The sequence below is a fragment of the Megalopta genalis genome, chromosome 4 (assembly GCF_051020955.1).
Source record: "Megalopta genalis isolate 19385.01 chromosome 4, iyMegGena1_principal, whole genome shotgun sequence".
NCBI classification, from domain to species: Eukaryota; Metazoa; Arthropoda; class Insecta; order Hymenoptera; family Halictidae; genus Megalopta; species Megalopta genalis.
The window spans coordinates 15,546,170-15,560,351 of NC_135016.1; the positions used below are offsets into that span (position 1 = coordinate 15,546,170).

General features: G+C 38.2%; 1 protein-coding gene across 1 annotated transcript; it reads left to right on the plus strand.

The window, feature by feature from the left end:
• The first annotated feature begins 4,220 nt into the window (after window positions 1-4,220).
• On the plus strand, window positions 4,221-5,036 carry LOC143259344 (uncharacterized). The gene has a single exon (XM_076521014.1). It carries the CDS (start codon window positions 4,221-4,223, stop codon window positions 5,034-5,036), a length of 816 nt encoding a protein of 271 aa, XP_076377129.1.
• Window positions 5,037-14,182: the final 9,146 nt, after the last annotated feature.

The following is a 14,182-nucleotide window of genomic DNA, read 5'->3' on the forward strand; positions in this document are numbered from 1 at the left end:
CTTCCGGGAAATAAAGGGTTCCTCAAAGGCCATTTATGGTAATTTTTTCCTTAGCGAAAATAAAATCAGCTGCTTTGTTTGCAAGTTATTAACAACAAATCGTGACCAATGAGAGGCGAGCTCGACTCGCGCAAGACGGTCGAGCCAATTTCGACGCCCGATTGGTCGGTCGAAACCCAGTTCCGCTGATTGGCTCTGTCACCTACCGTTAGGCGAGTTCACCTCTCATTGTTCAGTGTTTTTCCTTAATAACTCGTAAACAATGCAGCGGATTGCATTTGCGCTAAGGAAAAAGTTACTTCAAATGACCTCAGTAACCTCTCATTTCCTAGAAGTAACATAATTTTGAGACACCCTGTATAATAGGGCAGACCGGGTTAAGTTGATACATTTTTAAATTTCTCGATTTACACAATTTTTATTTTAGCTAATTACTTAATAAAAAAGGTAACAAAATATACTTTGATCTATTCCGTGATTTGATAAAATACGTACAACATAAATTATAAAATGTTTTCTATAGTGAATGAAAAATGTATCAATGTACCCCATGCGGAGCAAATTGATATTACCTTGGAGCAGGTTGATACTCATTTAAGACACTTTGATTTGATGTTTAGTAACTGTTTTTATTACTCAAAATATGTGATTTAATTATGTTTATTATAACGTAATAGTGATTTAGTTACACGTGTGCGTAAATGAAACAATTTGATAACTACAAAACCTGCCCAAAAGTGTAGAGATCATTTTGGAAATCTACATAGAAGAAAATAAAAGAAATAAATATATTTAATAATCATTCGTGTTCCATAACAAAAATAAAGTTCTTTCAATATCCTACACTCTTTAAGTGTTCCGTGTCAGATAGATACCACATTTTGCCAATTTTCATTTCCTTTAATTTTTATATTACAATTTCAAAATATATAAAGTTCCATCATCCCTTCAGGCAGGTTTTATTAAAAATGTGCAAATTCCTCTGCTTGTGACGAACTTTTAAATGAAGTGTTACCATATAGGGGAAATTTCATCCTTCCAATTCATGGTTATTTGGGTCGCGAGAAAAATTTGTTAAGACATTCAACAGTCATTTCAGTTACACGTCATTTTTTAAAGGACCAATATCTTCAAGACAATTGAATTTAGGGGTACTTATAGCCATAGAGACTACAAAGTTTCTCATGAATAAATTCATGTTACTTCAGACATTATATACATATTTCATTGGAACTAACATTTTCTTACATATAGGGTATATCTGAAAGATTCATACAAGCGGGCACCTGTGTGTGTGGTTATTATTCATGAAAAAACATAATAAAAATATAGAATAATTATTTTTATTTAGGACTTAGTTTTCGGGAAAATTGAGTTAAAAATTGTAGACAGTATACATCGCTTGACGAAGCATTCTGTAGCTATAAGCACGTATATACAAAGCGAATATTCATATTCGATTTTCTCGGAATATAAGACCCAAACAAAAAAAAGTTATTGTATATTTTTTCATGTCTTTTATTCCTACAAATGATTCCTATCATTTGGCGTCCGCTTCTATGTACTTTTTAGGAATTATATACGTATACTTACATTTAACGTACATTTGTATATATTTAAACACGTTTATATACACTTATATATACGTGTGCATGAAATAAAATCTGAATTACGTATTAACTCGAAGACGCCTTTAATTTAATAATTACCATAATACTCCAATTGTAAAACGTTAAATGAGGTCATCTTATTATTTATTAAATAAAAATACGGAAATATACGACGAAGAACAAAGCTGTACTTTAACTTTAAGTAACATTTACATTAACTTCTGTTACTATCGTATACGTATGTTGCAAATACTTAGAAAAAAAATGAAGAAATCATGACGTATATAGAGCTTTTTCAGGATTTGGAAAATATTACGTTATATTGAATTAACGTTAATTGGAGTAGCGTTAAATGGGCTTTTACTGCCATCAAAATAAAAAATTGCTATGTGCGACGAAAAAGTAGTTAAATGAATTTCGGAAAAATTATAAAATTAAACGTACCATAGCTTTGCAAAAAGTTTATAGAAACTACTATATTTAATGTTTACAGAAAAACATCCTTCTAAATTTTTAATCTACTTATTTAGTGATCAGCTTTTTTGTTTTATAAAATTAACATGTCTACATTTATTCAAGTTTTTTTGCATTTTTATTCATTACAATATGCACTTTATTAATTGAATTTATTCAGCAGTCTTCTGTAAAAGAATCTTCAATTAAAAATTTAAAAAGTGGATCTTTTTTTTTCATTGAACTCGCTAATCCTAGCGATTAGTAGACCGCGGATCTTTATGCAAAATAAAAATTGTCTGCATCTGTTGCGAAAGACAGGAGCCACTTAAAAGCTTTGTTCGTTCTTTAATCATTTCAGTAGATCAGTGTAATATATCGACATTATTAAATGCTTTTAATCTTTCTACCGTTACAAATTGCAGGCACTTATTTTTGTTATAAATGCATAAAATCCGCAGTCTAGTGATTAGTAATCCTTGTCTTCAGTAATCCTACTTCGTTCTTTCCGCTATTCCAGAGTTACGAGAAGTTAGCGGTATAACGCCACTCTAGAATTTAAACAAACATGCAAATTTTATGAAAAAGACATAGGGATCTTTAATTGCAATATAAACTTTTTTTTTATAAACAAGTTCTCACATAACTTTCTGTCAAAAATACAAAATTCAACTTTTGTCGTGCGCCATTCTTCCAAAAAACGGTATTTTTGAAATCCACTACGTTTTTCCCGAGAGAGATAATCTTACTTAAAACTAAAAATTGTTTAGGTTTTTTTTGCAGATTAAAAATTGGAGGAGGAAACTTTCCGGCCGCAATGTGCTATCCTTAAAGAGATGTTTTTTCGCTGCGCTCTGGTTCCGTCGTTTTGAAAAGAAAAATTGTAAATATTCTTCAAAACATGTATAATAAGGACCTTTAATCAGATTTTGTATTGTATTCACTATGTTGTCATATATAATTGTAAAAATTACTCCATTTTTAGGCTGCAAGAATGGCGTTACCCCTTTAGCAATACATTGCGGGCAGACACATGTAAACTTCGGCGGACTAACGTGTAATATCGAATTCGGTGTGCAAATTAGTAGTTTGAGTTTAAAGTGCAACGCGTAGAGAACCATTCCTCTAAGTGCCTCTACTTAGACGCCGCATGTTACGTGATCGATTAAACAATCAAATTACATACGAAGCAAGTTCAGCTTTTAAACGAACACGAGTAGGCTACGGATCATTATGCAAATATACATTTCTATGTCTTGATTTATTACATTTCCAGTGGCTGAAAGTAAACACGGATTTATTTACACTACTTTTATTACCACTAGATTCAAAACCAAATTTTTATTGAATTTTTGAAACCAATTTCACCAATTTCTAAATAATAAGCATCTATACGATTTTGTTTGATCGTCGCTTATTACAGGTTCACGTTAAGCCAGTGGGTGTACAAATTAATTTGTGGCTTTCATAGTTAATCATTTGTAACCAAATATGAAAACTAAATTGTTTATTTACCGTATTGAGCTTTGGAAGTATCAATTTCCGAAATGGAAAAAGAATTGTAGCGGCACACGGTCGGCGACCGTAATAACCATAAAACTGTCCGCTTGCAGATGTCAAGGGTTCGACTGAGAGAAAACGTCCTTGACGTTTGCAAGACCCGGAAATTCTTTTGTCTCTTTGTTTTTTATCACTGCCACATGCACTGCAGGCCTAGTCGCGGAGGAAGTCGCCGGCCGCGTACCGCTACCCGGCCGAACGGCCAGCGCGCCCCTACAGCGAGGGTACGACGATGGCTGCCTCCCCCGCCAAACTAAGCGGGGGAAAAGAAGACAGCGAGTCTCCCAAAAAGGCGTGGCCTTTTTGGGGGACATAATATAAATAACAGCGGCAAGAAACTGAACGTCTTCTCGTCTAAGCATTACGCCGAGCCTCTACACGTTTAACGATTCCGCCGCGCTCCATCTAGTGTCCATCAGCACCGCGCGCCATTTTATATACATCTACGAATAAAATCTAGTGCAATTTCACTCTGTGTCCTTCCGTTGTACCCCGAACACATCGCGTTACAATTGGTGACCCCGACGTGATCGCAACGAGGGACAAGTCAGGGACAGTGAATCATCCGTTCTAAGTTAACGAAACTCCAAAAAAACCATGTTTGGAAACAACGACAACGTGACGGGAACCCCCGAAATCAACAAAGTGGGTATACGTATACCGCCCTTTTGGCACAACAACCCGACGTTGTGGTTCGCCCAAGTTGAAGGACAATTCGCCTTAAACGGCATAACAGCCGACACGACCAAATTCTATTATATCACGTCGAATCTGGACTACAGATGCATGGAGGAGGTGCAAGACATAATAGGAAACCCTCCGGAAACCGACAAATACAAGAAAATAAAAGACGAGCTAATTCGGCGGCTGTCGACATCAGAGGAGCAGAGGATCCACCAACTCATAGAGCGAGAAGAGATCGGAGACCGGACACCATCCCAATTCCTACGTCACATCAGGAATTTGGCCGGCAGTACCGTGACCGATAAGTTCCTGCGGACGCTATTTTTAAATAGACTGCCAGCATCGATGCGTCCCATTCTCGCAACGCAAATGGACTCGCCGCTGGACAAGATGGCGGAACTGGCAGATAAAGTAAAAGAGCTCAACCCGTCGGGACAATGCTCGGCTGTGGCATCATCCGATACCAAATTCGACATCCTACGCGAGCAAATGACCCGCCTAACGCAACAAGTAGCAGAGCTGACGAAACGCACCGCCGATGCCACGGAAAGCCGACGAAGCCGGGACCGCAGACCAGCACGAAATGGATGGCGAAGACGGAGTAGAACGCGAAGCCCATCCCAGCCAGGCGTCTGCTGGTATCACCGAAAATTCGGGGACCGCGCCACACGATGCACAACACCCTGCACACACGTCAGCCAGCAGGGAAACGAGACCGATCGGCCCTAGACGAGGCGAGGAGCGCCGATCCCAAAACAAGCCGCCTCTTCATGATGGATAAGGACACGAAGGTACAGTACCTCATCGATACCGGCGCCGATATTTGTGTATACCCGCGATCCCTAATAAAAGGACGACCGACGAAAAGTAATTACACCCTGTACGCAGCAAACGAGTCAACCATCTCGACGTATGGTGACATCGTCCTGCACCTAAACTTCGGGTTGCGTCGCGTCCTAACATGGAAATTCGTAATCGCGGACATCTCGAAACCCATAATCGGTGCTGACTTCTTAAAGAACTTCGGCTTGCTTGTAGATATTAAGAATAAGCGACTCATAGACAATAATACAAACGTTACAGCACGCGGAACATTAGGGACCGCCGATATAGAATCAATTAAAACGGTTGTCGGCGATTCACCCTACATCAAACTCCTAACCGCCTTCGTGGAAATAACTCGCCCACCACAGACAAATAAAACAGCAAAACATAGCATTACACACCACATACAGACTACGGACGGACCACCGATTTTCGCGAAACCGAGGAGACTCGCCCCCGATAGGTTAAAAAGCGCCAGACAGGAATTCCAACACCTTTTATCAGAAGGAGTGATTCGGCCATCCAAAAGTCCATGGGCCTCACCCCTTCACTTAGTCCAGAAAAAGGACAATGGATGGCGACCCTGCGGCGACTATCGCGCACTAAATACGCGCACAATCCCGGACCGTTACCCGTTGCCTCATATCGAAGATTTTTCCCAAGCTTTGCACGGAAAAACAATTTTTTCAAAATTAGACCTGGTTAAAGCATACCACCAAATTCCAATTGAACCCGCAGACATAGAGAAAACTGCAATTACAACTCCATTCGGTCTTTTTGAATACGTTAGGATGCCGTTCGGACTACGGAACTCTGCCCAGACATTTCAGAGATTTATCAACGAAGTTTTACGCGATTTAGATTTCTGCTATGCATACCTAGACGACATATTAATAGCATCCAGGGACGAAACCGAACACTTAGATCATATTAAACAAATTTTTACACGCCTACAAGAATACGGAGTTGTAATTAATCCGGCTAAATGCACATTCGGCAAAGATACGATAGATTTTTTGGGATACACGGTAAATTGCAAAGGGACGACACCAAACCCAGACAAAGTAGAGGCAATCCGTAGTTTCCCCAAACCCACAAACGTACGCGAGTTGAGACGATTCTTAGGAATGGTCAACTTCTACCGCCGATTCATTCAAGGTGCAGCAAGATTGCAAGCCCCGTTGACCGACCTGTTGAAAGGTGCACCTACACGTGGAAACCCGCAGGTAAACTGGACACAAGACGCCGATATTGCCTTTGCACAGGTAAAGGAGGCACTAGCGCAAGCTACCCTCTTGGCGCATCCAGTACCTGGCGCGCAGTTGTCACTTAGTGTAGATGCATCCGACTACGCAATGGGTGCGGTTTTACAACAACGGGTCAGCAACACCTGGCAGCCTATAGCATTTTACACTAAAACCCTCTCCTCGGCACAACGAAAATACAGCGCGTACGACAGAGAACTGTTAGCAATGTACACCGCCGTGCGACGATTCCGTTACCAAATCGAAGGACAGGCAATTATAGTATTCACAGACCACAAACCTCTGGTTTACGCTTTTAAACAGCGGCCAGAGCAATGTACACCTAGACAATTCAGGCACCTAGATTTCATAGGACAATTTACGACGGACATACGACACATCAGCGGGACAGACAATATAGTCGCGGACGCTCTATCCCGGGTAGAGGAATTGCACAGACCAGCATGCGTAGACATTAGACAAATAGCCGAAGCTCAAGAGTCAGATGAAGAGCTCCAACGTCTCTTACTGGCTGAGACGGCGCTTAATTTAAAAAAAACTACGCTTTCCAACGGCTACCGGAGGAGATGTAGAGGTATATTGCGACATCGCCACACCTACCGTCCGACCATACGTGCCCAAAAATTATCGCCGACAAATTTTCAAAACTTTGCACGGTCTATCACACCCCGGAACAAGACCATCAAAAAAACTAATCGCGGACCGTTTCGTGTGGCCAGCAATGAACAAAGACTGCACCCAATGGACCAAAGAGTGCACCCAATGCCAACGAAACAAAATCACGCGCCATACAATATCACCAACAGGCAAATTCGAACCACCGAACTCCAGATTCGAACATGTCCATATCGATATAGTAGGGCCACTACCGATTTCACAAGGATTTCGCTACTGTCTTACCTGCGTCGATCGCTTCACCCGTTGGCCAGAGGCGATCCCAATGGAAGACATCACCGCAGAGACAGTAGCGAGAACCTTGGTAACCGGATGGATAGCGCGTTTTGGGATACCCGCAAAAATCACCACTGACCAAGGCAGACAATTCGAGTCCCAGCTCTTCAAAGAGTTAACTCGAAGGACCGGTGCCAAGCACATCAGAACGACGGCGTACAACCCAGCAGCTAACGGCATGGTCGAAAGACTCCACCGGCAATTAAAAGCCGCCATAAGGTGCTACGATACCGACGACTGGACAGAAGCCTTACCCCTGATATTATTAGGGATAAGGACCGCAGTGAAGGAAGACATACAAACAACCCCAGCAGAGATGGTCTACGGCAGCAACCTCCGACTTCCAGGAGAATTTTTCACGTCAAACCCAGAGACCGACATCTCAGAATTCATAAAACAACTACGACACAAAATTCAAAAATTAAAACCGCGTCCAGCAACAAACCACGGTCACAAAAGTATATTCGTCCACAAAGATCTAGGCACAACCGAGTACGTCTTCCTCCGACACGATGCAGTTAAATTACCATTGCAATCTCCATACGACGGACCGTACAAAGTTTTGAAACGCGGAGATAAAAATTTTATCATACGAGTAGGCAGTCAGGAGAAAACAGTCTCAATAGATCGCTTAAAACCGGCGCATATAGTAAGCGATGAGCACGACAATAGAATGAAAAGCAAAGAAGCAAGCCACCGCGAAATTGCTAACGCGCCGCATAGCATCTTAAAAAACAGTTCAGCACCGATTACTACACGATCCGGCCGCACAGTTAAATTTACAGACAGATACATCGCGCGTTAAATTAAAGATATCACATGTATATACTTTATCATATAAGACGAAAAACCCACTGTACACAATATAATAAGGAACCCCGCGAGCGGACACAAAATTTGTATTCCTTTTTGTATATAGTCATAATATAGCGTTTACACTGGCAAGGGGGTGATGTAGCGGCACACGGTCGGCGACCGTAATAACCATAAAACTGTCCGCTTGCAGATGTCAAGGGTTCGACTGAGAGAAAACGTCCTTGACGTTTGCAAGACCCGGAAATTCTTTTGTCTCTTTGTTTTTTATCACTGCCACATGCACTGCAGGCCTAGTCGCGGAGGAAGTCGCCGGCCGCGTACCGCTACCCGGCCGAACGGCCAGCGCGCCCCTACAGCGAGGGTACGACGATGGCTGCCTCCCCCGCCAAACTAAGCGGGGGAAAAGAAGACAGCGAGTCTCCCAAAAAGGCGTGGCCTTTTTGGGGGACATAATATAAATAACAGCGGCAAGAAACTGAACGTCTTCTCGTCTAAGCATTACGCCGAGCCTCTACACGTTTAACGATTCCGCCGCGCTCCATCTAGTGTCCATCAGCACCGCGCGCCATTTTATATACATCTACGAATAAAATCTAGTGCAATTTCACTCTGTGTCCTTCCGTTGTACCCCGAACACATCGCGTTACAGAATCATATAAGTAGATGATGCTCAGAATATGAAAATATAAGAGACTGTTCTCTTTGCCTTTCTATTAAAGAAATATAGTTAAGATTAAAGAGATAGAGTAAATGTACCAATTGCAGTGCCCATTAAAATGATGACCGAAGTTTTCGACTGATATAGTTTCTTTTACCTATATCGTATTTCTTAAAACATTTCAATTTTCGTACGAATTTTTTCATAAGTGAAATATATAAACAGTACAAAATATTTAAAAACGTATACATAACAGTTTTTGAGCGAATTACTATGTCCTTAAAATGATAAAAGGTTAATTACTGTGTGTCAGTTACTGAGTCTTTTCTAGATACTCTATGTCAATTTCCGTACACTAATCTAGTTACTGTGTGTCAATTTTTGTATCCTGATCTAATTACTGTGTGCCAATTTATGTACACTGATCTAATTACTGTGCTTTATTTAATGTCATCAGTACTGAGTCTTACACCAAAAATATAAAAACATGAAATATTCCGTATTAAATTATTTACCATAATTTATTATATGTATATGATTCAATGCATACAATATTATACAGGAAAGGAAAGATAATCATGTGTAGTATAACACGTGACTTGCCATAAGAGGTCTGAGTAATTAATGCACTCATCGAAAAAGACATGAAAACTTAACCTAGTTATAGTGCACAGTAATAGAAACAAGACATAAATTTGTTTCAGTCACTGAATTACTTTACATAAAAAATATACCTAAGAAGTTGATTATATTATTGTCTTTCTGTAATAATGTGCTCAAGATTTATGAATTTAATAGTTTACTTTTTTCTATTGGGAAGCATCATTTTTTATTTTGTTCATCTTTATTTGCAACGTTCTTGTTAAGTCTTTTTAAAAACACCAAGGCAAAAATACATTAAAAGACTTATTAGAAATTTAAAAGTTAGTTTCTTCATTTTATAAGTCTTCAAAATTGAAAGTGTCGAAATGTTATGGAAATTACACATCAAAGTTTATTTAAAAAATTCAAAATTTTTAATTCAAGAATGTCGTTTTTAGATATATGTAAAAATATTGTAAGGTAGAGTAACCAGGAGAACACAGTAATTGACGCACTTACCCTAGTATTCATTATTTTAAGTTAAAATTGTTAACCTCTCAACGGATTGGCCATGAAAGAAAAACTAATTGTGCCCAGAAAATGATATTGCATTATACACCATATCATAAAAAATAGTACCTTATGGATATAAGAAACCAATGTAATATTACTGCATCCGCCCAGTGGACCAACGGGTATACAGTGGCTCACGAAATTGATCACTACACTATTTATAATGGAATAACTGTCTTAGAATTGGACCAAGTGACTTGTATTTTTTTGAGATGTTAGACAGACTAATTAACTAGTCAACGTTTACAAAACTTTTTTAAACAACTTCTACCGCTTGTAATGGCGAAACAAAATAAAATACTAAAATTCTTTTAACTTTTTTACCTGACCCCTTAACGAAAATTTAAAAAATGCATTTTGTGCGTCTCGGTTACTTATATGTGAGCTGAAAATTTCTACGAAATCCGAGAAACTGCTTTTAACGAATTTTAAATATTAACTGCTCATAATAAGGTCAATCGATTTCAATAAAATTTTCAGAATGCATATAAAGTACACAGATCTGTAAAGTGCATTTTTTAAATTTTCGTTACAGACTCAGATAAAATAGTTCAAGATACGTCCGTTTTTAATTTCTTTATCATCGAACCAATTTCACTTGCTGAAGCCAATCTCTTCAACCATTGTCTAGTATAAACTAGTCCCACTAACATTCAAAAAAGGTACAATTTTAAGAAAGTTAATCCGTTCCAAATTTTGTGTAATTAATTCCTTAAGCCACTGTACATGTAGGACGAAACTTAGGGTTTCACGAATAGAAGATTTATGTTTTTATACCACAATCAGCAATTCGCGAGTGGTCAATTGTGTTTTTCCAAAATTCCAATCCAAGATTCTCCTTTCTTCAAAATCCCTTTTACATTATTGTGAAGTAATTTCCAATATGCGGCAGCATAATGCCTATCACAGAGCAGAATTGTGCTAATTCAATTACTAATTGTTTTAATCACGATTGTAATTGAAATACAACGTATATATAAAATTCAAATAAAATATAAGTGAATTACAATGTATTGAATTATATGTATTATAGTTATAGGAATAACTTTAACACATTTCGCTATTTGAATTTTCAACTAGAACTTTTATTTAATTAAAGAAGTTATAAAATATGTTCCCTCTTTATGAGATGCCTGCGTTAACTGCGTCAACTCGGTAAAAGTAATAACGATTAGAAAAGACGATTAGGTGGTAAATAAAAAACTGTTTGCTAGATTGATTTTTGTATTCAACCTATTTGTTGAAATTCAACGCAATGTAATTGCAATGTAATTGAAAAGTACGTGACGCTTTACCCCTGTTCCAAGTTTTATGTTAGAACTTTTATTATCCGGATATCCAGAGTCGGGCATCATTTAAATGATTATTTAAGAACAAAATCATTTGTCATTCAGAAGTTTAAATGGAAGATAAAAATTGTTACTTTAATTACCTATTCGTGAATACAACTTCAATTGTAGTAACATCTAAACAATTAAATGAGAATGAATAAGTATATTCATTCTCATCTAATTGTTTATTATTTATTATACATTCGGCGTCAAGGGTTCACTTCACATCCATGGTTTCTTCCAGACTTTTCTTTCTCTCAATGAGTATTATACGTTGCAGCGGAAAAAATTTGATCCTTTAACTTTGATTTTCAAGGTCCAAGACAGTTTTATGGTCCATTTTTCTTAGCAGATCTCAACAGATTCAACAGTCTAAAATTACGCTATGGCAGTGCAGATATATAATTTTTATACACCCTTTACATACATTATATATCGTCAGTTCCGCTTGAAATTAAACATTTTTTGGAGTACTATACTGGATATCGGTGAAATTTGAATATGCTCTAATCCTTGTTGATATATCAATACATCTCGATGAATTTTTCAGGACTTTTTAATTTGTTAATTTTACAGGCCTGTGACGGTTGCATGTCTCATGTAATAAACGAACGGCAGATATAGCGACGCAACGTTCACTTGAACCAATTTTAATTTCGTCAATTTAAAAATGTCCGTATTTTTAAAAGTCGGTCCACAATAGAAACACTTTGGGTTACACCTTCAAATTCTTTATAATTTTTCAATATTATCCTAGTATAAGAAAATAGCGTTTGTTAAAAACAATTTCAATGTATTACCATGTTTTTGTAACCACCGAAAAGTACATTTTTATCGGTTTTGTAATTTTGTAGATTTCATAAAGAAAGTTGGCACTTTATTTTACAAGCCTGTAAAAGCAATAAATTTTGAAATTTTGAAAAGTCCTTCGTGATACGTTCATATGTCGTTAAGGACTGCACACACATTCTAAGATATTACATATATGTATGTATACAACGATACAAATATCTTTAAAAACATATTACTCTGTCTGTATAGTCTACAAAGAGTGTATTGATTACTTCAAAAGGAGTTATACAGAGTGTTGAAAAAAACATTCAATATAAACATTCAAAATAATTTGTATGGTATATAGGACACACTGTGCTGAGTATGAAGGTCAAAGGAAACATAGGTCGAAAGGTCAACCATTTCTAAGATATAAACATTTTTATTTGCTAGCATTATGATTGACCTATTAGGGTAATGGATCCAGTTACTGCAGGGTAGCCAATTACTGTGTCTTTTGCTTATTTTCAAGCACAATTAGCATTATATTTATCATATAAGACATTTCTTACAATTAACGTAGCCAGTTCTTATTTTGCATACAATTCTGTAGTGTAATTATGATTGATGGAAAATAATAGACACAACGATTATGTAACTGTCACCAGCCGGAGGGCTTAGCAACTTCTCGTGGCCGGAGGTTTGATACAATTTTGGTGTCCGGTAAGGAAATGCGTGTGGCCTGGCTGATGTCTATTTCATCACCGGTGCGCCACTAGGTGGAAATCGTGGACTACCGGATGTCAATTTTACCACCGGGACGCTATTTATGGAGTAAAAGAGTGGAAATTAAGGGTTTTCGCCTCGTAACTTTGTAATAGTTCGATGCATTTTGAGCGACAAAAGTACATCGTTGTTGGTCGAAGGATGTGACTGGAATCGAAGAGAATGTGACTGAATACATTAATTGAACTCGATATATATATATATACTAATACTATAATATTTATTTTTATGTTCCCCCCGGGATCACTAAGCTTTCCCAGCGATAGCTTCAACATTAACGGCTTTTGGCAGAGGTTAAAATTAAGATAAATAGCGATAAATTGCTATAATGCATAACGAGATGAAATGAAGTAAAATACAACAGTATATGTGGTGGCTCACAATTAAATAGCGCATATAAAGAAAGAGTAAAAAATAACGTCGACTAGAGTGAAATGTGAATAGAGTAAAATATATAGCATAGGATGGAATAAAATAAAATTATAATTGAATTGATAGTGTAAAATGAGATCTAAATAGAGGTAAAAACACATAGAATCAGGAAATAATAAAAGACGGTAAAATGAATAATTACTTAAAACTGAGCAACAAGGTGCATAGACGTGATTTTTTGGCTTTTAGCTCGCTTTTACTCGATATATTAATATTGCTGTATAGTATACTGTCAAAAGAATCAAGATTTCACAATTGTTTAAGTATGTACTGTTGCGCGGATTCCACGTTCCGTACTGTCGATTTTCCAGCACTAAGGAATGCGGGAACGACACGATATACGCGCGGGTATCGATTCTAAGGTACTGTCCAGTGAGCGTCGGATTTGTGGCCTTTTTATACCTCAAAATTCGTCCCAAACTGATGGTAAGGGATATGCGTACAATCCTTATGCGACGACAAGGCATCTTTGCGTTTACATTCCCCTTCTTACTAGCTGCGGCAGAGGGGCAGCTAATAAGAGGGGGAATGTGCCACTGCCGCAACTAGTAAGAGGGGGAATGTCCCACTGCCGCAACTAGTAAGAGGGGGAATGTCCCACTGCCGCAGCTAGTAAGAGGGGGAATGACCCGCTGTCGCAGCTAGTAAGAGGGGGAATGCCCCACTGCCGCAGTTAGTAAGAGGGGGAACGTAAATGCAAAAGTGCCTCCTTGTCGCATGAGAATTATACGATCTCCGGGTTCTTGGAACCCCTGTTTACGCATTCCAGAGGACCATCAAAAGGCCCTTGCTTGAACCTAAACAAGCGAGACCGGAAAACTTCGTAGGGCGCACATGACTCCCAGAGAAAGACCAATAAAATCTAAATCTGAAGACAGTGCATGT